Source organism: Haemaphysalis longicornis, unplaced genomic scaffold, assembly GCF_048455015.1.
Source record: "Haemaphysalis longicornis isolate Haplotype H1 unplaced genomic scaffold, Haemaphysalis longicornis Haplotype H1 scaffold_4, whole genome shotgun sequence".
NCBI classification, from domain to species: Eukaryota; Metazoa; Arthropoda; class Arachnida; order Ixodida; family Ixodidae; genus Haemaphysalis; species Haemaphysalis longicornis.
The window spans coordinates 18,872,533-18,898,580 of NW_027526361.1; the positions used below are offsets into that span (position 1 = coordinate 18,872,533).

The window sequence follows — 26,048 nt, forward strand, 5'->3', positions numbered from 1 at the left end:
TTTTAAAATTGATGAAATACTTGATACAGGCACCGCATGAGTGAGGGTACATTTGTGTTTCTTCTACAACCACTACCGAGTTAACTCGTTCGTAATGAAGGTATATCCAATAAATCACACCACGCCCCACCCTTTAAATTACTAAAAAGTACCACCAAAACATTTTTAGATGAAACTCCAATCTGCTGAATGCCCCTGATTTTCCCCTTCTACTGGTAAGCAGAGCAGTGAAATGGCACGTGAAGCTAGCTATAACTTCCTCAATGCTACGCATTCTCAACACACGTCTTTTCAGCCTAGAATCTTTCGAAAATCCCGAAGCCTGTCTTTATTACTGTATTTCTCTTTTTTCAGTTCCCACACCAGCATGCGAGCCAACAATGCAAGCTGACTGTGTGCAAAAAGGAGCCACATGCTGGGATGGAAAGTGCGTATGCGAAGATGGGCAAGAGCTGAAAGGAGACAAATGCAATGGTATACACCGGTGACTTCCATTCCTTGTGCTCACATCCGTGGCATCTGCGGCACATCTAGATCACAAACTCAGCATTTTGTGTTCATTTAGCCTCGGCGTTTATATCTGCCGCGAATTGGAACACCACGAAAGTCAACGAAAACTGCAAGAATAGACACCCTGCGCTTGATCCTTTGGCCTTGCTTAAAAACAACCTCTAAAACGTGACCAATGAAATTAGTTGTTCTGGTCAGAATTTGCCCGAATTCTTCACTCGTTCACATGTGTGGCACAGACAAAGCGGATAGTTGATTTTAAAATTGATGAAATACTTGATACAGGCACCGCATGAGTGAGGGTACATTTGTGTTTCTTCTACAACCACTACCGAGTTAACTCGTTCGTAATGAAGGTATATCCAATAAATCACACCACGCCCCACCCTTTAAATTACTAAAAAGTACCACCAAAACATTTTTAGATGAAACTCCAATCTGCTGAATGCCCCTGATTTTCCCCTTCTACTGGTAAGCAGAGCAGTGAAATGGCACGTGAAGCTAGCTATAACTTCCTCAATGCTACGCATTCTCAACACACGTCTTTTCAGCCTAGAATCTTTCGAAAATCCCGAAGCCTGTCTTTAATACTGTATTTCTCTTTTTTCAGTTCGCACACCAGCATGCGTGCCAACAATGCAAGCTGCCTGCGTGCAAAAAGGAGCCACATGCCGGGATGGGAAGTGCGTATGCGAAGATGGGCAAGAGCTGAAAGGAGACAAATGCAATGGTATACACCGGTGACTTCCATTCCTTGTGCTCATATCCGTGGCATCTGCGGCACATCTAGATCACAAACTCAGCATTTGTGTTCATTTAGCCTCGGCGTTTATATCTGCCGCGAATTGGAACACCACGAAATTCAACGAAAACTGCAAGAATGGACTCCCTGCGATTGATCCTTTGGCCTTGCTTAAATACAACCTCTAAAACGTGACCAATGAAATTAGTTGTTCTGGTCAGAATTTGCCCGAATTCTTCACTCGTTCACATGTGTGGCACAGACAAAGCGGATAGTTGATTTTAAAATTGATGAAATACTTGATACAGGCACCGCATGAGTGAGGGTACATTTGTGTTTCTTCTACAACCACTACCGAGTTAACTCGTTCGTAATGAAGGTATATCCAATAAATCACACCACGCCCCACCCTTTAAATTACTAAAAAGTAGCACCAAGACATTTTTAGATGAAACTTCAATCTGCTGAATGTCCCTGATTTTCCCCTTCTACTGGCAAGCAGAGCAGTGAAATGTCACGTGAAGCTAGCTATAACTTCCTACATGCTACGCATTCTCAACACACGTCTTTTCAGCCTAGAATCTTTCGAAAATCCCGAAGCCTGTCTTTAATACTGTATTTCTCTTTTTTCAGTTCCCACACCAGCATGCGAGCCAACAATGCAAGCTGCCTGCGTGCAAAAAGGAGCCACATGCCGGGATGGGAAGTGCGTATGCGAAGATGGGCAAGAGCTGAAAGGAGACACATGCAATGGTATACACCGGTGACTTCCATTCCTTGTGCTCACATCCGTGGCATCTGCGGCACATCTAGATCACAAACTCAGCATTTGTGTTCATTTAGCCTCGGCGTTTATATCTGCCGCGAATTGGAACACCACGAAAATCAACGAAAACTGCAAGAATGGACACGCTGCGATTGATCCTTTGGCCTTGCTTAAATACAACCTCTAAAACGTGACCAATCAAATTAGTTGTTTTGGCCAGAATTTGCCCGAATCCTTCACTCGTTGACATGTGTGGCACAGACAAAGCGGATAGTTGATTTTAAAATTGATGAAATACTTGATACAGGCACCGCATGAGTGAGGGTACATTTGTGTATCTTCTACAACCACTACCGAGTTAACTCGTTCGTAATGAAGGTATATCCAAAAAATCACACCACGCCCCACCCTTTAAATTACTAAAAAGTAGCACCAAAACATTTTTAGATGAAACTCCAATCTGCTGAATGTCCCTGATTTTCCCCTTCTACTGGTAAGCAGAGCTGTGAAATGGCACGTGAAGCTAGCTATAACTTCCTCAATGCTACGCATTCTCAACACACGTCTTTTCAGCCTAGAATCTTTCGAAAATCCCGAAGCCTGTCTTTAATACTGTATTTCTCTTTTTTCAGTTCCCACAACAGCATGCGAGCCAACAATGCAAGCTGACTGTGTGCAAAAAGGAGCCACATGCTGGGATGGAAAGTGCGTATGCGAAGATGGGCAAGAGCTGAAAGGAGACAAATGCAATGGTATACACCGGTGACTTCCATTCCTTGTGCTCACATCCGTGGCATCTGCGGCACATCTAGATCACAAACTCAGCATTTGTGTTCATTTAGCCTCGGCGTTTATATCTGCCGCGAATTGCAACACCACGAAAGTCCACGAAAACTGCAAGAATGGAAAGCTGCGATTGATCCTTTGGCCTTGCTTAAATACAACCTCTAAAACGTGACCAATGAAATTAGTTGTTCTGGTCAGAATTTGCCCGAATCCTTCACTCGTTCACATGTGTGGCACAGACAAAGCGGATAGTTGATTCTAAAATTGATGAAATACTTGATACAGGCACCGCATGAGGGAGGGTACATTTGTGTATCTTCTACAACCACTACCGAGTTAACTCGTTCGTAATGAAGGTATATCCAATAAATCACACCACGCCCCACCCTTTAAATTACTAAAAAGTAGCACCAAAACATTTTTAGATGAAACTCCAATCTGCTGAATGTCCCTGATTTTCCCCTTCTACTGGTAAGCAGAGCAGTGAAATGGCTCGTGAAGCTAGCTATAACTTCCTCAATGCTACGCATTCTCAACACACGTCTTTTCAGCCTAGAATCTTTCGAAAATCCCGAAGCCTGTCTTTAATACTGTATTTCTCTTTTTTCAGTTCGCACACCAGCATGCGAGCCAACAATGCAAGCTGACTGCGTGCAAAAAGGAGCCACATGCCGGGATGGGAAGTGCGTATGCGAAGATGGGCAAGAGCTGAAACGAGACAAATGCAATGGTATACACCGGTGACTTCCATTCCTTGTGCTCACATCCGTGGCATCTGCGGCACATCTAGATCACAAACTCAGTATTTTTGTGTTCATTTAGCCTCGGCGTTTATATCTGCCGCGAATTGGAACACCACGAAAGTCAACGAAAACTGCAAGAATGGACACGCTGCGATTGATCCTTTGGCCTTGCTTAAATACAACCTCTAAAACGTGACCAATCAAATTAGTTGTTTTGGCCAGAATTTGCCCGAATCCTTCACTCGTTGACATGTGTGGCACAGACAAAGCGGATAGTTGATTTTAAAATTGATGAAATACTTGATACAGGCACCGCATGAGTGAGGGTACATTTGTGTATCTTCTACAACCACTACCGAGTTAACTCGTTCGTAATGAAGGTATATCCAAAAAATCACACCACGCCCCACCCTTTAAATTACTAAAAAGTAGCACCAAAACATTTTTAGATGAAACTCCAATCTGCTGAATGTCCCTGATTTTCCCCTTCTACTGGTAAGCAGAGCAGTGAAATGGCACGTGAAGCTAGCTATAACTTCCTCAATGCTACGCATTCTCAACACACGTCTTTTCAGCCTAGAATCTTTCGAAAATCCCGAAGCCTGTCTTTATTACTGTATTTCTCTTTTTTCAGTTCCCACAACAGCATGCGAGCCAACAATGCAAGCTGACTGTGTGCAAAAAGGAGCCACATGCTGGGATGGAAAGTGCGTATGCGAAGATGGGCAAGAGCTGAAAGGAGACAAATGCAATGGTATACACCGGTGACTTCCATTCCTTGTGCTCACATCCGTGGCATCTGCGGCACATCTAGATCACAAACTCAGCATTTTTGTGTTCATTTAGCCTCGGCGTTTATATCTGCCGCGAATTGGAACACCACGAAAGTCAACGAAAACTTCAAGAATGGACACCCTGCGCTTGATCCTTTGGCCTTGCTTAAAAACAACCTCTAAAATGTGACCAATGAAATTAGTTCTGGCCAGAATTTGCCCGAATCCTTCACTCGTTCACATGTGTGGCACAGACAAAGCGGATAGTTGATTTTAAAATTGATGAAATACTTGATACAGGCACCGCATGAGTGAGGGTACATTTGTGTATCTTCTACAACCACTACCGAGTTAACTCGTTCGTAATGAAGGTATATCCAATAAATCACACCACGCCCCACCCTTTAAATTACTAAAAAGTACCACCAAAACATTTTTAGATGAAACTCCAATCTGCTGAATGCCCCTGATTTTCCCCTTCTACTGGTAAGCAGAGCAGTGAAATGGCACGTGAAGCTAGCTATAACTTCCTCAATGCTACGCATTCTCAACACACGTCTTTTCAGCCTAGAATCTTTCGAAAATCCCGAAGCCTGTCTTTAATACTGTATTTCTCTTTTTTCAGTTCGCACACCAGCATGCGTGCCAACAATGCAAGCTGCCTGCGTGCAAAAAGGAGCCACATGCCGGGATGGGAAGTGCGTATGCGAAGATGGGCAAGAGCTGAAAGGAGACAAATGCAATGGTATACACCGGTGACTTCCATTCCTTGTGCTCACATCCGTGGCATCTGCGGCACATCTAGATCACAAACTCAGCATTTGTGTTCATTTAGCCTCGGCGTTTATATCTGCCGCGAATTGGAACACCACGAAAGTCAACGAAAACTGCAAGAATGGACACGCTGCGATTGATCCTTTGGCCTTGCTTAAATACAACCTCTAAAACGTGACCAATCAAATTAGTTGTTTTGGCCAGAATTTGCCCGAATCCTTCACTCGTTCACATGTGTGGCACAGACAAAGCGGATAGTTGATTTTAAAATTGATGAAATACTTGATACAGGCACCGCATGAGTGAGGGTACATTTGTATATCTTCTACAACCACTACCGAGTTAACTCGTTCGTAATGAAGGTATATCCAATAAATCACACCACGCCCCACCCTTTAAATTACTAAAAAGTAGCACCAAAACATTTTTAGATGAAACTTCAATCTGCTGAATGTCCCTGATTTTCCCCTTCTACTGGTAAGCAGAGCAGTGAAATGGCACGTGAAGCTAGCTATAACTTCCTCAATGCTACGCATTCTCAACACACGTCTTTTCAGCCTAGAATCTTTCGAAAATCCCGAAGCCTGTCTTTAAAACTGTATTTCTCTTTTTTCAGTTCCCACACCAGCATGCGAGCCAACAATGCAAGCTGACTGTGTGCAAAAAGGAGCCACATGCCGGGATGGAAAGTGCGTATGCGAAGATGGGCAAGAGCTGAAAGGAGACAAATGCAATGGTATACACCGGTGACTTCCATTCCTTCTGCTCACATCCGTGGCATCTGCGGCACATCTAGATCACAAACTCAGCATTTGTGTTCATTTAGCCTCGGCGTTTATATCTGCCGCGAATTGGAACACCACGAAATTCAACGAAAACTGCAAGAATGGACACCCTGCGATTGATCCTTTGGCCTTGCTTAAATACAACCTCTAAAACGTGACCAATGAAATTAGTTGTTCTGGTCAGAATTTGCCCGAATTCTTCACTCGTTCACATGTGTGGCACAGACAAAGCGGATAGTTGATTTTAAAATTGATGAAATACTTGATACAGGCACCGCATGAGTGAGGGTACATTTGTGTTTCTTCTACAACCACTACCGAGTTCACTCGTTCGTAATGAAGGTATATCCAATAAATCACACCACGCCCCACCCTTTAAATTACTAAAAAGTAGCACCAAGACATTTTTAGATGAAACTTCAATCTGCTGAATGTCCCTGATTTTCCCCTTCTACTGGTAAGCAGAGCAGTGAAATGACACGTGAAGCTAGCTATAACTTCCTCAATGCTACGCATTCTCAACACACGTCTTTTCAGCCTAGAATCTTTCGAAAATCCCGAAGCCTGTCTTTAATACTGTATTTCTCTTTTTTCAGTTCCCACACCAGCATGCGAGCCAACAATGCAAGCTGCCTGCGTGCAAAAAGGAGCCACATGCCGGGATGGGAAGTGCGTATGCGAAGATGGGCAAGAGCTGAAAGGAGACACATGCAATGGTATACACCGGTGACTTCCATTCCTTGTGCTCACATCCGTGGCATCTGCGGCACATCTAGATCACAAACTCAGCATTTGTGTTCATTTAGCCTCGGCGTTTATATCTGCCGCGAATTGGAACACCACGAAAATCAACGAAAACTGCAAGAATGGACACGCTGCGATTGATCCTTTGGCCTTGCTTAAATACAACCTCTAAAACGTGACCAATCAAATTAGTTGTTTTGGCCAGAATTTGCCCGAATCCTTCACTCGTTCACATGTGTGGCACAGACAAAGCGGATAGTTGATTTTAAAATTGATGAAATACTTGATACAGGCACCGCATGAGTGAGGGTACATTTGTGTATCTTCTACAACCACTACCGAGTTAACTCGTTCGTAATGAAGGTATATCCAAAAAATCACACCACGCCCCACCCTTTAAATTACTAAAAAGTAGCACCAAAACATTTTTAGATGAAACTCCAATCTGCTGAATGTCCCTGATTTTCCCCTTCTACTGGTAAGCAGAGCAGTGAAATGGCACGTGAAGCTAGCTATAACTTCCTCAATGCTACGCATTCTCAACACACGTCTTTTCAGCCTAGAATCTTTCGAAAATCCCGAAGCCTGTCTTTATTACTGTATTTCTCTTTTTTCAGTTCCCACACCAGCATGCGAGCCAACAATGCAAGCTGACTGTGTGCAAAAAGGAGCCACATGCTGGGATGGAAAGTGCGTATGCGAAGATGGGCAAGAGCTGAAAGGAGACAAATGCAATGGTATACACCGGTGACTTCCATTCCTTGTGCTCACATCCGTGGCATCTGCGGCACATCTAGATCACAAACTCAGCATTTTTGTGTTCATTTAGCCTCGGCGTTTATATCTGCCGCGAATTGGAACACCACGAAAGTCAACGAAAACTGCAAGAATGGACACCCTGCGCTTGATCCTTTGGCCTTGCTTAAAAACAACCTCTAAAATGTGACCAATGAAATTAGTTCTGGCCAGAATTTGCCCGAATCCTTCACTCGTTCACATGTGTGGCACAGACAAAGCGGATAGTTGATTTTAAAATTGATGAAATACTTGATACAGGCACCGCATGAGTGAGGGTACATTTGTGTATCTTCTACAAACACTACCGAGTTAACTCGTTCGTAATGAAGGTATATCCAATAAATCACACCACGCCCCACCCTTTAAATTACTAAAAAGTAGCACCAAAACATTTTTAGATGAAACTTCAATCTGCTGAATGTCGCTGATTTTCCCCTTCTACTGGTAAGCAGAGCAGTGAAATGGCACGTGAAGCTAGCTATAACTTCCTCAATGCTACGCAGTCTCAACACACGTCTTTTCAGCCTAGAATCTTTCGAAAATACCGAAGCCTGTCTTTAATACTGTATTTCTCTTTTTTCAGTTCGCACACCAGCATGCGAGCCAACAATGCAAGCTGCCTGCGTGCAAAAAGGAGCCACATGCCGGGATGGGAAGTGCGTATGCGAAGATGGGCAAGAGCTGAAAGGAGGCAAATGCAATGGTATACACTGGTGACTTCCATTCCTTGTACTCACATACGTGGCATAAGCGGCACATCTAGATCACAAACTCAGCATTTGTGTTCATTTAGCCACTGCGTTTAAATCTGCCGCGAATTGGAACACAACGAAAGTCAACGAACACTGCAAGAATGGACACCCTGTGATTGATCCTTTGGCCTTGCTTAAATACCACCTCTAAAACGTGACCAATGAAATTAGTTGTTCTGGCCAGAATTTGCCCGAATTCTTCGCTCGTTCACATATGTGGCACAGAAAAAGCGGATAGTTGATTTGAAAATTGATGAAATACTTGATACAGGCACAGCATGAGTGAGCGTACATTTATGTTTCTCCTACAACCATTACCGAGTTAACTCGTTCGTAATGAAGGTATATCTAATAAATCACACCACGCCCCACTCTTTAAATTACTAATAAGTAGCACCAAAACATTTTTAGATGAAACTTCAATCTGCTGATTGTCCCAGATATTCCCATTCTACTGGTAAGCAGAGCAGGGAAATGGCACGTGAAGCTAGCTATAACTTCCTCAATGTTCCGCATTCTCAACCCACGTCTTTTCAGCCTAGAATCTTTCGAAAATCCCGAAGCCTGTCTTTAATACTGTATTTCTCTTTTTTCAGTTCGCACACCAGCATGCGTGCCAACAATGCAAGCTGCCTGCGTGCAAAAAGGAGCCACATGCCGGGATGGGAAGTGCGTATGCGAAGATGGGCAAGAGCTGAAAGGAGACAAATGCAATGGTATACACCGGTGACTTCCATTCCTTGTGCTCACATCCGTGGCATCTGCGGCACATCTAGATCACAAACTCAGCATTTGTGTTCATTTAGCCTCGGCGTTTATATCTGCCGCGAATTGGAACACCACGAAAATCAACGAAAACTGCAAGAATGGACACGCTGCGATTGATCCTTTGGCCTTGCTTAAATACAACCTCTAAAACGTGACCAATCAAATTAGTTGTTTTGGCCAGAATTTGCCCGAATCCTTCACTCGTTCACATGTGTGGCACAGACAAAGCGGATAGTTGATTTTAAAATTGATGAAATACTTGATACAGGCACCGCATGAGTGAGGGTACATTTGTGTATCTTCTACAACCACTACCGAGTTAACTCGTTCGTAATGAAGGTATATCCAAAAAATCACACCACGCCCCACCCTTTAAATTACTAAAAAGTAGCACCAAAACATTTTTAGATGAAACTCCAAACTGCTGAATGTCCCTGATTTTCCCCTTCTACTGGTAAGCAGAGCAGTGAAATGGCACGTGAAGCTAGCTATAACTTCCTCAATGCTACGCATTCTCAACACACGTCTTTTCAGCCTAGAATCTTTCGAAAATCCCGAAGCCTGTCTTTATTACTGTATTTCTCTTTTTTCAGTTCCCACACCAGCATGCGAGCCAACAATGCAAGCTGACTGTGTGCAAAAAGGAGCCACATGCTGGGATGGAAAGTGCGTATGCGAAGATGGGCAAGAGCTGAAAGGAGACAAATGCAATGGTATACACCGGTGACTTCCATTCCTTGTGCTCACATCCGTGGCATCTGCGGCACATCTAGATCACAAACTCAGCATTTTTGTGTTCATTTAGCCTCGGCGTTTATATCTGCCGCGAATTGGAACACCACGAAAGTCAACGAAAACTGCAAGAATGGACACCCTGCGCTTGATCCTTTGGCCTTGCTTAAAAACAACCTCTAAAATGTGACCAATGAAATTAGTTCTGGCCAGAATTTGCCCGAATCCTTCACTCGTTCACATGTGTGGCACAGACAAAGCGGATAGTTGATTTTAAAATTGATGAAATACTTGATACAGGCACAGCATGAGTGAGCGTACATTTATGTTTCTCCTACAACCATTACCGAGTTAACTCGTTCGTAATGAAGGTATATCTAATAAATCACACCACGCCCCACTCTTTAAATTACTAATAAGTAGCACCAAAACATTTTTAGATGAAACTTCAATCTGCTGATTGTCCCAGATATTCCCATTCTACTGGTAAGCAGAGCAGGGAAATGGCACGTGAAGCTAGCTATAACTTCCTCAATGTTCCGCATTCTCAACCCACGTCTTTTCAGCCGGGAATCTTTTGAAAATCCCGAGGCCTGTCTTTAAAACTGTATTTCTCTTTTTTGATTTGCCACACCAGCATGCACGCCAACAATGCAAGCTGACTGCGCACAAAAAGGGGCCACATGCCGGGAGCCTGATGGAAAGTGCGTATGCGAAGATGGGCTAGAGCTGAAATCAGAAAAATGCAAAGGTATACACCGTTGACTACCACTCCTTGTGCTCACATCCGTGGCATCAACGACACATCGAGATGTCAAACTCAATATTTGTGTTCATTTTGGCACTGCATTTATATCTGCCGCGAATTGGAACACCACGAAAGTCACCGAAAAATACAAGAATGGACACCCTGCGATTAATCCTTTCGCCTTACTTAAATACCAGCTCGAAAATATGACCGAAGAAATTAGTTGTTCCGCCAAGAAATTGTCGAAATTCTTTGCTCGCTCACATGTGTGGCGCAGACAAAGCCTATTGTTGGTTTGAAAATAGATGAAATTATTGATACAGCACTGCATGAGTGAGGGCACATTTGAGTTTCTCCTACGACTCTTACCGTGTTAACTCGTTCGTAATGAAGGTATCTCTGATAAATCACATCGCGCCCCACCCTTTAAATTACTAAAAAGTAGCACCAAAACATTTTAAGAAGAATCTTCAATCTGCTGAATGTTCCGGATATTCCCCTTCTACTGGTGAGCAGAACAGTGAAATGGCACGTGAAGCTAGCTATAACTTCCTCAACGCTACGCATTCTCAATCCACGTCTTTGCAGCCTACAATATTTTGAACAACCCGAAGCCTGTCTTTAATACTGTATTTCTCTTTTATGATTTTCCACACCAGCATGCACGCCGAAAATCCAAGCTGACTGCGCACAAAAAGGGGCCACATGCCGGGAGCCTGATGGAAAGTGCGTATGCGAAGATGGGCAAGAGCTGAAAGGAGACAAATGCTATGGTATACACCGTTGACTACCACTCCTTGTGCTCACATCCGTGGCATCAACGACACATCGAGATGTCAAACTCAACATTTGTGTTCATTTAGGCACTGCATTTATATCTGCCGCGAATTGGAACACCACGAAAGTCACCGAAAAATACAAGAATGGACACCCTGCGATTAATCCTTTCGCCTTACTTAAATACCAGCTCGAAAATATGACCGAAGAAATTAGTTGTTCCGCCAAGAAATTGTCGAAATTCTTTGCTCGCTCACATGTGTGGCACAGATAAAGCCTATTGTTGGTTTGAAAATAGATGAAATTCTTGATACAGGCACTGCATGAGTAAGGGCACATTTGAGTTTCTCCTACGACCATTACCGAGTTAACTCGTTCGTAATGAAGGTATCTCCGATAAATCACATCGCGCCCCACCCTTTAAATTACTAAAAAGTAGCACCAAAACATTTTAAGAAGAATCTTCAATGTGCTGAATGTTCCGGATATTCCCCTTCTACTGGTGAGCAGAACAGTGAAATGGCACGTGAAGCTAGCTATAACTTCCTCAACGCTACGCATTCTCAATCCACGTCTTTGCAGCCTACAATATTTTGAACAACCCGAAGCCTGTCTTTAATACTGTATTTCTCTGTTTTGATTTTCCACACCAGCATGCACGCCAAAAATCCAAGCTGACTGCGCACAAAAAGGGGCCACATGCCGGGAGCCTGATGGAAAGTGCGTATGCGAAGATGGGCAAGAGCTGAAAGGAGACAAATGCAATGGTATACACCGTTGACTACCACTCCTTGTGCTCACATCCGTGGCATCAACGACACATCGAGATGTCAAACTCAACATTTGTGTTCATTTAGGCACTGCATTTATATCTGCCGCGAATTGGAACACCACGAAAGTCACCGAAAAATACAAGAATGGACACCCTGCGATTAATCCTTTCGCCTTACTTAAATACCAGCTCGAAAATATGACCGAAGAAATTAGTTGTTCCGCCAAGAAATTGTCGAAATTCTTTGCTCGCTCACATGTGTGGCACAGACAAAGCCTATTGTTGGTTTGAAAATAGATGAAATTCTTGATACAGGCACTGCATGAGTAAGGGCACATTTGAGTTTCTCCTACGACCATTACCGAGTTAACTCGTTCGTAATGAAGGTATCTCCGATAAATCACATCGCGCCCCACCCTTTAAATTACTAAAAAGTAGCACCAAAACATTTTAAGAAGAATCTTCAATGTGCTGAATGTTCCGGATATTCCCCTTCTACTGGTGAGCAGAACAGTGAAATGGCACGTGAAGCTAACTATAACTTCCTCAACGCTACGCATTCTCAATCCACGTCTTTGCAGCCTACAATATTTTGAACAACCCGAAGCCTGTCTTTAATACTGTATTTCTCTTTTTTGATTTTCCACACCAGCATGCACGCCAAAAATCCAAGCTGACTGCGCACAAAAAGGGGCCACATGCCGGGAGCCTGAAGGAAAGTGCGTATGCGAAGATGGGCAAGAGCTGAAAGGAGACAAATGCAATGGTATACACCGTTGACTACCACTCCTTGTGCTCACATCCGTGGCATCAACGACACATCGAGATGTCAAACTCAACATTTGTGTTCATTTAGGCACTGCATTTATATCTGCCGCGAATTGGAACACCACGAAAGTCACCGAAAAATACAAGAATGGACACCCTGCGATTAATCCTTTCGCCTTACTTAAATACCAGCTCGAAAATATGACCGAAGAAATTAGTTGTTCCGCCAAGAAATTGTCGAAATTCTTTGCTCGCTCACATGTGTGGCGCAGACAAAGCCTATTGTTGGTTTGAAAATAGATGAAATTATTGATACAGCACTGCATGAGTGAGGGCACATTTGAGTTTCTCCTACGACTCTTACCGAGTTAACTCGTTCGTAATGAAGGTATCTCCGATAAATCACATCGCGCCCCACCCTTTAAATTACTAAAAAGTAGCACCAAAACATTTTAAGAAGAATCTTCAATCTGCTGAATGTTCCGGATATTCCCCTTCTACTGGTGAGCAGAACAGTGAAATGGCACGTGAAGCTAACTATAACTTCCTCAACGCTACGCATTCTCAATCCACGTCTTTGCAGCCTACAATATTTTGAACAACCCGAAGCCTGTCTTTAATACTGTATTTCTCTTTTTTGATTTTCCACACCAGCATGCACGCCGAAAATCCAAGCTGACTGCGCACAAAAAGGGGCCACATGCCGGGAGCCTGATGGAAAGTGCGTATGCGAAGATGGGCAAGAGCTGAAAGGAGACAAATGCAATGGTATACACCGGTGACTTCCACTCCTTGTGCTCACATCTGTGGCATCAGCGGCACATCTAGATCTCGAACTCGACATTTGTGTTCATGTAGGCACTGCGTTTATATCTGCCGCGAATTGGAACACCACGAAAGTCACCGAAAACTACACGAACGGACACCCTGCAATTCATCCTTTGGACTTACTTAAATAGCAGCTCTTAAACGTGACCAATGAAATTAGTAGTTCTTGCCAGAATTTGTCCGAATACTGCGCTCGCTGACATGTGTGGCACAGACAAAGCGTATTGTTGGTTTGAAAATTGATGAAATACTTGATACAGGAACTGCATGTGTGAGGGTACAATTAAGTTTCTCCTACAACCATTACCGAGTTAACTCGTTCGTAATGAAGGTATCTCCAATAAATCACATCGCGCCCCACCATTTAAATTACTAAACAGTACCACCAAAATATTTGTAGAAGAAAATTCAATCTGCTGAATGTTCCGAATATTCCCCTTCTACTGGTGAGCAGAACAGTGAAATGGCGCGTGAAGCTAGCTATAACTTCATCAACGCTACGCATTCTGAACAAACGTCTTTGCAGCCTACAATATTTTGAACAACCCGAAGCCTGTCTTTAATACTGTATTTCTCTTTTTTGATTTTCCACACCAGCATGCACGCCGAAAATCCAAGCTGACTGCGTACAAAAAGGGGCCACATGCCGGGCGCCTGATGGAAAGTGCGTATGCGAAGATGGGCAAGAGCTGAAAGGAGACAAATGCAATGGTATACACCGTTGACTACCACTCCTTGTGCTCACATCCTTGGCATCAACGACACATCGAGATGTCAAACTCAACAGTTGTGTTCATTTAGGCACTGCATTTATATCTGCCGCGAATTGGAACACCACGAAAGTCACCGAAAAATGCAAGAATGGACACCCTGCGGTTAATCCTTTCGCCTTACTTAAATACCAGCTCGAAAATATGACCGAAGAAATTAGTTGTTCCGCCAAGAAATTGTCGAAATTCTTTGCTCGCTCACATGTGTGGCACAGACAAAGCCTATTGTTGGTTTGAAAATAGATGAAATTCTTGATACAGGCACTGCATGAGTAAGGGCACATTTGAGTTTCTCCTACGACCATTACCGAGTTAACTCGTTCGTAATGAAGGTATCTCCGATAAATCACATCGCGCCCCAACCTTTAAATTACTAAAAAGCAGCACCAAAACATTTTAAGAAGAATCTTCAATGTGCTGAATGTTCCGGATATTCCCCTATTTCTGGTGAGCAGAACAGTGAAATGGCACGTGAAGCTAGCTATAACTTCCTCAACGCTACGCATTCTCAATCCACGTCTTTGCAGCCTACAATATTTTGAACAACCCGAAGCCTGTCTTTAATACTGTATTTCTCTGTTTTGATTTTCCACACAAGCATGCACGCCGAAAATCCAAGCTGACTGCGTACAAAAAGGGGCCACATGCCGGCCGCCTGATGGAAAGTGCGTATGCGAAGATGGGCAAGAGCTGAAAGGAGACAAATGCAATGGTATACACCGTTGACTACCACTCCTTGTGCTCACATCCTTGGCATCAACGACACATCGAGATGTCAAACTCAACAGTTGTGTTCATTTAGGCACTGCATTTATATCTGCCGCGAACTGGAACACCACGAAAGTCACCGAAAAATGCAAGAATGGACACCCTGCGATTAATCCTTTCGCCTTACTTAAATACCAGCTCGAAAATATGACCGAAGAAATTAGTTGTTCCGCCAAGAAATTGTCGAAATTCTTTGCTCGCTAACATGTGTGGCACAGACAAAGCCTATTGTTGGTTTGAAAATAGATGAAATTCTTGATACAGGTACTGCATGAGTAAGGGCACATTTGAGTTTCTCCTACGACCATTACCGAGTTAACTCGTTCGTAATGAAGGTATCTCCGATAAATCACATCGCGCCCCACCCTTTAAATTACTAAAAAGCAGCACCAAAACATTTTAAGAAGAATCTTCAATGTGCTGAATGTTCCGGATATTCCCCTTCTACCTGTGAGCAGAACAGTGAAATGGCACGTGAAGCTAGCTATAACTTCCTCAACGCTACGCATTCTCAATCCACGTCTTTGCAGCCTACAATATTTTGAACAACCCGAAGCCTGTCTTTAATACTGTATTTCTCTGTTTTGATTTTCCACACCAGCATGCACGCCGAAAATCCAAGCTGACTGCGCACAAAAACGGGCCACATGCCGGGAGCCTGATGGAAAGTGCGTATGCGAAGATGGGCAAGAGCTGAAAGGAGACAAATGCAATGGTATACACCGGTGACTACCACTCCTTGTGCTCACATCTGTGTCATCAGCGGCACATCTAGATCTCGAACTCGACATTTGTGTTCATTTAGGCACTGCGTTTATATCTGCCGCGAATTGGAACACCACGAAAGTCACCGAAAACTACACGAACGGACACCCTGCAATTCATCCTTTGGACTTACTTAAATATCAGCTCTTAAACGTGACCAATGAAATTAGTAGTTCTTGCCAGAATTTGTCGGAATTCTGCGCTCGCTCACATGTGTGGCACAGACAAAGCGTATTGTTGGTTTGAAAATTGATGAAATACTTGATACAGGAACTGAAAGAGTGAGGGTACAATTAAGTTTCTCCTACAACCATTACCGAGATAATTCGTTCGTAATGAAGGTATATCCAATAAATCACACCGCTCCACACCCTTCCAGTTACTAAGAAGTATCACCAAGACATTTTTATGAAATTCCAATCTGTGGAATGTCCCGGATATTCCCCTTCCACTGGTAAGCAGAGCAGTGTAATCGCAAGTGAAGCTTGCTATAACCTACTCAATGTTACGCATTCTCAACCCACGTCTTTTCAGCCTGGAATTTTTTGAAAATCCCGAAGTCTGTCTTTAATACTGTATTTCTCTTTTTTGATTTCCCACTCCAGCATGCACTCTAACAATCCAAGCTGACTGCGCACAAAAAGGGGCCACATGCCGGGAGCCTGATGGAAAGTGCGTATGCGAAGATGGGCAAGAGCTGAAATCAGAGAAATGCAAAGGTATACACCATTGACTACTACTCCTTGTGCTCACATCCGTGGCATCAACGACCCATTTAGATGTCAAACTCAACATTTGTGTTCATTTAGGCACTGCATTTATATCTGCCGCGAACACCACGAAAGTGACCGAAAACTACAAGAATGGACACCCTGCGATTCATGCTTTGGCCTTACTTAAATACCAGCTCTTAAAAGTGACCAATGAAATTAGTTGTTCTGGCCAGAATTCGTCCGGATTCTTCGCTCGCTCACATGTGAGGCACAGACAAAGCGGATTGTTGGTTTGAAAATTGATGAAATACTTGATACAGGCACTGCATGAGAGAGGGCACATTTGAGTTTCTCCTACAACCATTACCGAGTTAACTCGTTCGTAATGAAGGTGTATCCAATAAATCACACCGCTCCAAACCCTTCAAATTACTAAATAGTAGCACCAAAACATTTTTATATGAAATTCCAATCTGTTGAATGTCCCGGATATTCCCCTTCTACGGGTGTAGGAACAAATGGTCCCGGAACAAATGGTCCCGGAACTTACGGTACCGGAACTTATGGTCCCGGAACAAATGGTCCCTACTCGAAAGTAGGAACAAATGGTCCCGGAACTTATGGCCCCGGAACAAATGGTCCCAGGCACCTGTTCAGGCAAAATGATTCCATAAAACTCCACGTGGATTCTGTTTAAATTTGTTTTATTTTGCTGGAGTGCAGTTTCTAATTTCTTAGGTTTGTTTATTTTTGTTTTCTTTTTTTCAGATTTCGTTAAACCGGTTAGCTTAATTTGGGCGATTACAACGATTAAACGCGGTATTTCTGCCAACCACGCATTATTGTGAAAGTACAGGGCATTCATTACACGATTGGCCCGTTTTAGGAATTTTTTTTTGCGTATTTTATCCGGCATTTTTATTTTAGTCGTCGCATTTTTTATACGTTCAAGACGAACATTCTTATTTATTACTTCCCTCTCTCTTTCGGTATTTGATTTTTGTAATATTTTCCTTTTTTCGGTTTTCCACGTTTTGATTGTTTGTGAGTCCAGCCGTGTTCCAGGAAGCCGCACGTGTCGCGAGACGCCGCTAGTAAGCGAGGGGGGTGACAGGCACAGTGTCGAGACATGCGGACGTCTCGTCTGATAGCAAGCATCAGCTGAGCCGCTGGTCAAGCCAGGCTGTCAATTCGTGCTTCTCATTTATTTAATGAAAGCCGCCGGTGGCTCATGTATTGGCGTCGCCTCCGCTTCTAGCTGTACGCTCAGTTCCTTTCATGAAGCAGCAAAGACGCGAAATTGGGGGTCGCGGAGTGCATGCTTTGTGCTCCTTCCTCTTTTGTGTGGCAAAAGACTGGGGTGCTGAGCTCTAGTACCTCTGTTGGTATGGGGTCGTTCGGTGACGAGCTGACGGGAAGCGAAAGGGTGCCGTCTCTAGTTTTTGACGATTTGCGAAGCCGGTGTCGGCGCTGTTCGTTGATGGTCATTCGCCTTAGGAATTCGCCTCGGGTTGAAGGATCTCTTCTCGGTAGTCCGGTGGGCGGCGGCGTCCCAAGGGATTAGCCACGACTCCCCCACAGTGTCCGCGCGCGCGGCGACAAAGGCAGGGCGGGAAGGCGACGACACCGTGAGGTGTTAGCCGCGCGAAGACAGCTCTAAACGTTCGGCTTTGGCTTTTGGGGAGATTCCGCCCGCCAGCAAAGTATTGCCTAATTTCGGAGAAAAACCAGTTTCTAAACTGCAAGCTGTAAAATTATCGAGGTGCAAAATCTTTATTAGTGTTGCTTCGCTTGATTCGAACTGCAGATATCGAAGCATTTCAGGTGGTGAGCACAGTAACTCAGCTTAGCCAACCCAATAAACCCTCATCGAGTAAAGCTCCCTTTTGAAATAGCGACAAAACGGCGATCGCAATGCACCAGTACAGCTCTATGTTGACTGGCGGCCAACAGTACCGTCCCACTCACATTTTTGATACTTTACATAACCTAAATAATACCGTCACTGTAAATAGGCTCAACGCACTGGATGAAGTCAGACTCACTTCTCAAGCATTAACAAAATTTTGTATTCTTGCGAGTATTGCACGTCAGCCATGTTAATTTAAACAGTTGTGTTGCTCCTTTTTCATAAGAAAACTGCATTCACGAAGAAAATTACGCTAGCCCGTTATTGTATTCACTTTAAACACCGGCCGAGGGCGGCCCAGTACACGCAGAGTTTTGAGTGAAAGGTTCACCACTGGTTTGCCTGGCACTCGGAATAACAAAAAAGTACGAACAAATCAAGCACGGAAGATCGTACACGTGCGACAAAAAAAGGTTTGTAACAGCATTGAGCTCAAGCAAATTCAGCATTAGCAAATATACTGTGTACGAACAGACGCAAAATACAGTGTGCACAGATACAACCATAAATATAAATACATTGACCCCCCTCCTTCCCTCATGCATGCGCTAAGGTGTAGTAGTGGTGGGACCATTTCTTCCTACTTTGAAGTTGGGACCATTTGTTCCGGGACCATTAGTTCCGGAACCATAAGTTCCGGGGCCATTTGTTCCGGGACCATTTGTTCCGGGACCATTTATTCCGCGACCGCCCTTCTACTGGTAAGCAGAGCAGTGAAATGGCACGTGAAGCTAGCTATAACCTCCTCAATGCTACGCATTCTCAACCCACGTCTTTTCAGCCCAGAATCTTTTGAAAATCCCGAAGCCTGTCTTTAATGCTGTATTTATCTTTTTTGATTTCCCACACCAGCATGCACGCCAAAAATCCAAGCTGACTGCGCACAAAAAGGGGCCACATGCCGGGAGCCTGATGGAAAGTGCGTATGCGAAGATGGGCAAGAGCTGAAATCAGAAAAATGCAATGGTATACACCATTGACTACCACTCCTTGTGCTCACATCCGTGGCATCAACGACACATATAGATACAAACTCAACATTTGTTTTCATTTAGGCACTGCATTTATATCTGCCGCAAATTGGAACACCACGAAAGTCACCGAAAACTACCATGGACACCCTGCGATTCATCTTTTGACCTTACTTAAATACCAGCTCTAAATGTGACTGAAGAAATTAGTTGTTTCGGCCAGAATTTGTTCGAATTCTTCGCTGGCTCACAATGAGGCGGGCGAAAAAACATTAACAATTAGTTTAATGGGGTGCCTCAGTGGTGCCGACTTCCTCACCAGGTTCCGCGCAATCGTTCGGGTTGCAGGGGTGGTCCAACGTCGACGGTATGCCAACGGGGCAAGTGGGTCTCGGGGCCAGAGATGGAGGTAGTGCGTAGCCAGTGGCTCCAAAGGTCTGCGCGGTGAATCCGAGGGCAGGAACGGGAGGCAGTACCGGACCGGTAGTTCGGCGGGCACGAGGTGTAGGCCGCGGTCAGGAAGGGTAGGCCGGGCAGGAGCGGTAGCTCGGCGGGCTCGAGGTGTGGACGGGGGCAGGAAACGCTGGCAGCGTGCGGTCTCCTGGGAGGGACGCACTTTCGGATTGCTCCGGAATCCGGAACGGCCCCCGCCTGGCACCCAAAACCGGCTCTCCGCATGCGTCAAACCTGCTAGATATTTTCCGCCGCTGCCACGCGTCAAACGTGTGGGCAGTTAACTGGCCGGGATCGGCAGCCAATGACAACACGAGGCGCGGAAGCGTCATTCATGACGTTTCAAAATGGAGCCTGTATTCGGTGGGTCCTCCGCTCCTGGATTTCGCGAGGTGGCTTTCTCCTGCGCCGCAGCCATGAGCAGCTCAAGGGCGGCCCGCATCCCCGAAAACGATCTGCTGATATCCCTGGTACGAGCAGAACCAAATATATGGGATCAAAAAATAACTGCTTATCGCTTTCGCTTGCCTTGTAACTGCAAAAGAGCACGCTGCATAAAGTAAAACTAAGAGCAACATCTCTGAAAAGTGTCGGCATTGCAGTGTTTTTTTTTTCTCCGTTTAGTCAGCGAAGGCTTCCTTTATCGTGGTTGATTCCGTGGTTTTACTAAAGTTCATGTGGAAAGAACAGCCATCGAAGCCATATTCTTGCCACATTGAATGAGAAAAGCATTTGCACAAATCCACATAATTGTCAATAATGTGTAGCATTCTTACAGCGCTAGTATTCATTGAGTTTTTTAGAGACAGATTTGGCTATGAGTAATCTAATACGTTGGGGTATTTTATTTTGATGTTTTATTTTGTTTCTTTTCGCCAGTGATCTAAATTACACCATTATAGTTATTAAGCACTTGACCAATAGTGTGTTTTTACGCAGATGACAGGCGTAGTGCTGGTTTCGTCCGTTTGCGCGATTATGTATTCGTGTTCTCGTTCTTTTCCAGGCTTTTTTAGTTGGGTGTTCGTTTTTCAGAGTACATGTATAAGAAGCATTTTTTAAATTTCGTCCTCATTTTTGCGAAATGGTTATATTGTGTATTTGTCGGGGGGGGGGGGGTATTGTGTTTTACCATTTACCCTCATTACGCTATTACAACGATTAAATGCGTTACTTCCGCCAGTTATGCATTGTTGTGGAACTGCAGTGCGTTACATGACTGGCTCGTCTCCGCAATTTTTTTTTTTCGTAATTTCAACGTTCTTTTGTCGGCTTTTTAAGTTAGGTCTTCGTTTTCGAGAAGATGTAAGACATATTTTTAGTAATTTCACTGTTGTGATTATTTATTTTTTCTATTTTTGTAGTACATTTTTTTCTCAAAACTGCACTTGGCCAATTATATCCATTTACGCTATTAATGGATACAATTGGCCCCAATTACTTAAAGCAACAATCTCCTACGAGAGGAAATCACGAGCATGGCGGGGCACCCAGGCGAACTCCGTCAAGCGTCAATGCGGCCCTGTGCGGGCTGCCAAAGGCTGCAGGCACGCACGACGGAACGGGGCGGAGCTGGGCGGCCCGACCCGTCGACGGCGCCCGCGCACCATGTGTGTCCAATTCCACCAAACGGCGGCGGGGAGCGGTTTCCGGAACGTTTACCGGAGCCGAAAACCGGCTGCAAAGACGGACATGTGTCTGGCCCGATCCTCTCCGTTCGCTCCTCTTTATCTCCTCCTCCTCCTACGTCCGAGCAGTGGCGGGGAAAAGGGGGAGAAGGGCCGGCTTCAAGCGGTGGTGGACGACGCGGCTGTCTGCGCACCCGCCAAGGACGCGTCGAGCGGAGGAAAGCCTGGCTCGCCCCGAGGCAAAAACGAACCGTATGCCCTTAGCGATGCGGCCGCGCGTTCCCACGGGAAAACTTCCTGCAGCCAAAGTTCTTCCATCTGGTTCGGAGTAGTCGGGGCACACACATGACCGTCACACCAGACAGCACACCTAACCAGGAGAATATGTTTTCTGCAAAACGAAAAGAACCAAGTCTGATAACTGACGGGTGGGCTACGCTGTTAATCGCGTTACAAAACACACCAGTGTAAAATATTCTCTTTTTGAAAAGAAAAAAAGTATTCTCGCATATTTCAGCAGCATAGGTCACAAGTATATGTCATTTGAAGCTGATTAAAATAAATCAACCTTTGGTACAACGAAGCCTTAAAAAAGTACAGTTTTTTGTCAATTATTTGCAGTAATTTTCGAAATAAGAATACATCTTAGGCACTCCAAAAATCACTAAACCTGGTATTAACTACTCTAGCGGAATAGAAAAAGGCATTTTTTTCTATTTCTCGTCATTTCTGACAGGTCCCGGCAAACATTGTACTTCATGTTCATTGATCATGGTTTAATCCTCGTAACATTTGATTCGCGCCTTGTTGTTGTTATTGTCATCTGTTGTTTTTATTGTCATTAGGCTGCGAGGAAAAAATTAAGGAATGCGAGAATACCAAGAAGACATCGTGCAAGTTGATAAATGGAATAGCTACATGTGTCTGCCCGCCATCAATGAAGGAAACCGAAAACGGCGACTGCTTTGTTGGTAAGTGCCCCCTAGATTTCCACACTATTTTTTAAATAGTAGTTGTGGTATTTTTTAAAAATTGTGAACTCAGAGGCCGCTGCACTTGCTGTGGTCTGCCCACTGACTGTGTGGGACACTTGGCGCCGCCTCAAAGAGAGGGAGATAACATTGCCCAAATGCTCAGACTAATGAAAAACCTGCTGCGGCAGGCTAAAGCTGCGGCAGGCTACAGCAAAAGTTAATCAACTTTTCGCGCATAGATGGCCTTTCGAAAACTCACTAGAAAGCAACCGGCGCTGCAACCATACGACATGAAAATTAAGATAATAGTAAATATTCCCACTCGCTTCGTCATTTACTTAGTCTATAATGTTTAGGCTACAAACGTTTTCGTTACAATAGTGTTGTTTTGATCAAAAATACACATTGGTTTAGTTTTTTACGAATTCATATTTTCACTCCCACCTAAAAAGACCCAAACGACGACATGTTGCAGATGTAACTGTTGAAAGTGCGTTTATAAGCACGTATTTGCATCTTTGTCTGACGCGACGGAACAAGGATTGGCGCTCCCAACGCCACGGAGCCATGCGGCGTCCTACACGCACACATATTACCACCTCCGCGTCAGCTCTGGCACCACGCCGTTGCTGATCGCGGAGAACGTTCGTACATAAAAACACCCGCGCGCATAGCAACACGCCCGGGTTTAGCTGAGCTCCGCCTCCCGCGCAGGAGTGGACACCACGCGTCCTCTTTATTCCCCGCTTCACTATATTTCGTCCTCCCCACTCGTTGTAAAAGTGTCGGGTGACGCAACAGCTCAAAAAATGGAATTCGAGCGCGCTGGGCTCTCGAGAACACCAGTGACAGAATTGCCCAGCCCCGGTTCAAACCGCCCGGCTTAACCGCGCAAACAAAAAGTAAACTTTTTTTAAAACTACGAAGTGAGAATTGTCGAAAACTGAGTAAGCATTCTTTCCGGCCGCTATGATATAGACCTAAACCCTTTAAAGTTTTCTTAAGCACTATACACGAGGGATATCGCAGGGGTAGAGCTTTTACTAAATACCTCCATAAGACCCCATGTATCCATACGGAGAGCTATACGCAAAGCCCTCTCGAAGTTGCCTTTACGGCTGTACAACAATGCTTGGCTGGGAAGACAGTATGTCACACAGTGAGCCGTTTCATAACAGAACAATACGGCCCTCTATTACAGTATTTTTGATGCGCCTAAAATGTGACACTGATTCTAAAGTGCCAGACGGATTTTCGCCTGGGGGCGCCAAATAAATCTTGCGAATACAAAAAAAAAATTATACCCATTCCGCTACTGTGAAGATGGAACATCATCAAAGCTGTATTGATCACAGCATACAGTAAATCCACAATATTTGCAACCTCACTTTTAGCTACGTGATTGTGGGAGGTTGCTTAAACTCGGCGCAATGTTGAAGCCATCTTATCGGCTAATCCTCATAATTTGTTTCAAGGTAGTCTCGGGAATTCGGCTCAGCGTTACTCTCAACGTTGAAGTCACGGCAATAGTTTTGATGCGACGCTGAGAGGAGCATATCTTGCCGGCGGCCCTGTCCTGCGTCGTCCGTTGTCCGCACAGCTGCGCCTCTCCCTCTCCGCTCGCCCCCTCTCCTCTCCGATAGCGAACGCTCTCTCCCAAACATCTGTGGCCGCGCGCAGCGCTGCGAACACTCTCTCTCAACATCTGCGGGCGCGTGGCGCAGCGCACTCTCACTCCGCCGGTTGGCGGCGCTGAGCGCGCTTGCGCATGTGCAGTACTCTCTCTCTCTCTCCGCGGTCTCCTCTCCTTCGGGCGCGCTGCGCTGCCGCGCTCCGGCCGGTCTCTCAGTCAACGGTCGTCCGCGCTTGCGCTTGCTCTCTGGCAGTACTCGACGATTGCTTGATGCGACGGTTCCTTGAGTGAGTGGCATGACCCAACGGAACCCCCCTTCAGCGTCGCATCACACCAGGGGCTCCCGCGAGGGGAGATGGACGTAATTTTTTCAGTATACACCGCTTCGGAATCCGGGCTTCGCGAGCTCCTCTGCTCCGTTGTAGCTGAAGGGAAAGTGTATTGGCGCCGCGCCTAGCGGAAAAAACTTAGCTGTACTAAACATCTACCTAATAACCCCACTTGATGAAATAAAACTTGCCTTTATAATTAGAAAACATTAAGTTAGCTAATCTTTACTTATGTTGCCAAAGCTTTTCTTTGCTAACTCATGGCAGCAGCAGCAGCAAGCACGGGAGTACTAACTCAACTTTCCTCCGACAGATGACAGGCTTGTCAATTCGCCCCTAAGGTCCCTAAAATTTCTAAGGTAGCGCCAACTGCTCCCTCCTTCTCCGCTGCCCTCCTCTTTTTTCTGTCCCCTCACCCGCGGCGCCGCGGTCCCTTTAAAGGAGCCATGAAGACAAAATACAAGTTGGGTTTATTAGAAAGACTGCTTAGTCCCGATAACAATGATACCAATATCATCGCAATCTTCGAACAAATAACGGAGATATTAAAGAAAACGTGTGAAGCAGTCGCGACCCCCTAGCCAATTTCCCGCAACTTTTCTATGACGTCACGGAACCTTGTTTGTGCGATTGGCGGCCGCCTGACTGATTTGTCGCGACGACACATGACTGGACGTCTGTAATGGCGCCTCTAGTTCCATTTTACCGCATCACTTGAATGCTAACGTGCAGTTAACGCACTGAAAATTATATTTTATTGTTGGCCGGTATGACGTCATTCTTGCTCATAACACGTCACTGTGGCGCAAAATTTGAAAGTTTTTAAATACTTCTTGCTTTTTTTTCGTTAAAAAACATCGTTTGTGGCTCTAATGGAGCTGAGTGAGATACTGAATCCTAGTTTTTTCAAATTAAACGAAGTTGTATTTTCTCTTCATGGCTCCTTTAACTCCGCGGCGGGGCCGCCGTTTTTGTTGGCTTCCTCAGAGCAGACGCCCTCGCAACGCTTCGGACCGCTCGCGACAGTTTTTTGTGCAGTTTGCTCTTGTTTTCGCGCCGCAATCGCTCTTAGGTAGCATTAATAGTATTTATAGAGCCCCGATTTACCGACACGCATTAAGTGAGGCTGTTTTGTTGTATATTTTTGTCTAGAAGGGGATATTTGCGGGGTGGATGGCGCGGGCGCATACGGACAGCGCGGTGTTTCTTTACGTGTGCGGCATGCTGAGGATAGTTCGTAAACGCGAAAGGATCGAACGTGGACGTTTCAAACTGCTCTGTTACATAGTATTTCTAGAGCCCCGTAATACCAACACGCCCTAAGTGAGGCTGTTTTGTTGTATATTTTTGTGTAGAAGGGGATATTTGCGGGATGGATGCCGCTGGCGCATACGGACAGCGCGGTGTTTGTTTACGTGTGCGGCATGCTCAGGATAGTTCGTGAACGCGAAACGATCGAACGTTGGGCGCTTGAAATTGCCCTGTCACAGTAATTCCATTCTTGCATTTGCGTGAATAAGTTGTGGTCGTGCAAGCGCTGCACAGAGGGCTTGCGCATGGTTCGCGGTG

General features: G+C 44.9%; 2 protein-coding genes and 1 long non-coding RNA gene across 5 annotated transcripts in view; all 3 read left to right on the top strand.

The window, feature by feature from the left end:
- The first annotated feature begins 1,884 nt into the window (after positions 1 to 1,884).
- On the top strand, positions 1,885 to 4,352 carry LOC144180276 (uncharacterized). Its single transcript, XR_013324360.1, has 4 exons — positions 1,885 to 2,005; positions 2,651 to 2,770; positions 3,415 to 3,534; positions 4,182 to 4,352. It is a non-coding gene; the product is annotated as an uncharacterized LOC144180276 (long non-coding RNA).
- Positions 4,353 to 8,009: 3,657 nt separating this feature from the next.
- Positions 8,010 to 12,820, top strand: LOC144178329 (uncharacterized). 3 transcript variants are annotated; one of them, XM_077706086.1, is made up of 6 exons: positions 8,010 to 8,124; positions 8,770 to 8,889; positions 10,311 to 10,424; positions 11,081 to 11,194; positions 11,852 to 11,965; positions 12,623 to 12,818. In XM_077706086.1, exons 1-6 carry the CDS (start codon positions 8,031 to 8,033, stop codon positions 12,748 to 12,750), a joined length of 684 nt encoding a protein of 227 aa, XP_077562212.1. In that variant the 5' UTR covers positions 8,010 to 8,030; the 3' UTR covers positions 12,751 to 12,818. The 3 variants fall into 3 exon arrangements, with proteins under 3 accessions (XP_077562212.1, XP_077562213.1, XP_077562214.1); XM_077706087.1 differs by lacking the exon at positions 8,770 to 8,889 and having other exon boundaries at positions 12,623 to 12,817; XM_077706088.1 differs by lacking the exons at positions 8,010 to 8,124; positions 8,770 to 8,889 and adding an exon at positions 9,540 to 9,654 and having other exon boundaries at positions 12,623 to 12,820.
- A 1,348-nt stretch (positions 12,821 to 14,168) lies between these two features.
- LOC144178328 (uncharacterized) overlaps positions 14,169 to 26,048 on the top strand; it is a 42,413-nt gene continuing 30,533 nt past the window's right edge. The window contains exons 1-6 of the mRNA XM_077706085.1: positions 14,169 to 14,277; positions 14,935 to 15,048; positions 15,706 to 15,819; positions 16,475 to 16,588; positions 19,344 to 19,457; positions 22,389 to 22,514. Of these exons, the coding sequence (XP_077562211.1) occupies positions 22,481 to 22,514 (34 nt within the window). The 5' untranslated portion in view covers positions 14,169 to 14,277; positions 14,935 to 15,048; positions 15,706 to 15,819; ... (1 more) ...; positions 19,344 to 19,457; positions 22,389 to 22,480. The remainder of the gene's footprint in view (positions 14,278 to 14,934; positions 15,049 to 15,705; positions 15,820 to 16,474; positions 16,589 to 19,343; positions 19,458 to 22,388; positions 22,515 to 26,048) is intronic.

Bases quoted from the DNA above. Each gene is read 5' to 3' on its own strand.
- LOC144178329 (XM_077706086.1), top strand. From the start codon at position 8,031: ATGCAAGCTGCCTGCGTGCAAAAAGGAGCCACATGCCGGGATGGGAAG. The intron at 10,425-11,080 runs GTATACACCGTT...TTTCCACACCAG, and splicing joins GAAATCAGAAAAATGCAAAG to CATGCACGCCGAAAATCCAA. The intron at 11,966-12,622 runs GTATACACCGTT...TTTCCACACCAG, and splicing joins GAAAGGAGACAAATGCAATG to CATGCACGCCAAAAATCCAA.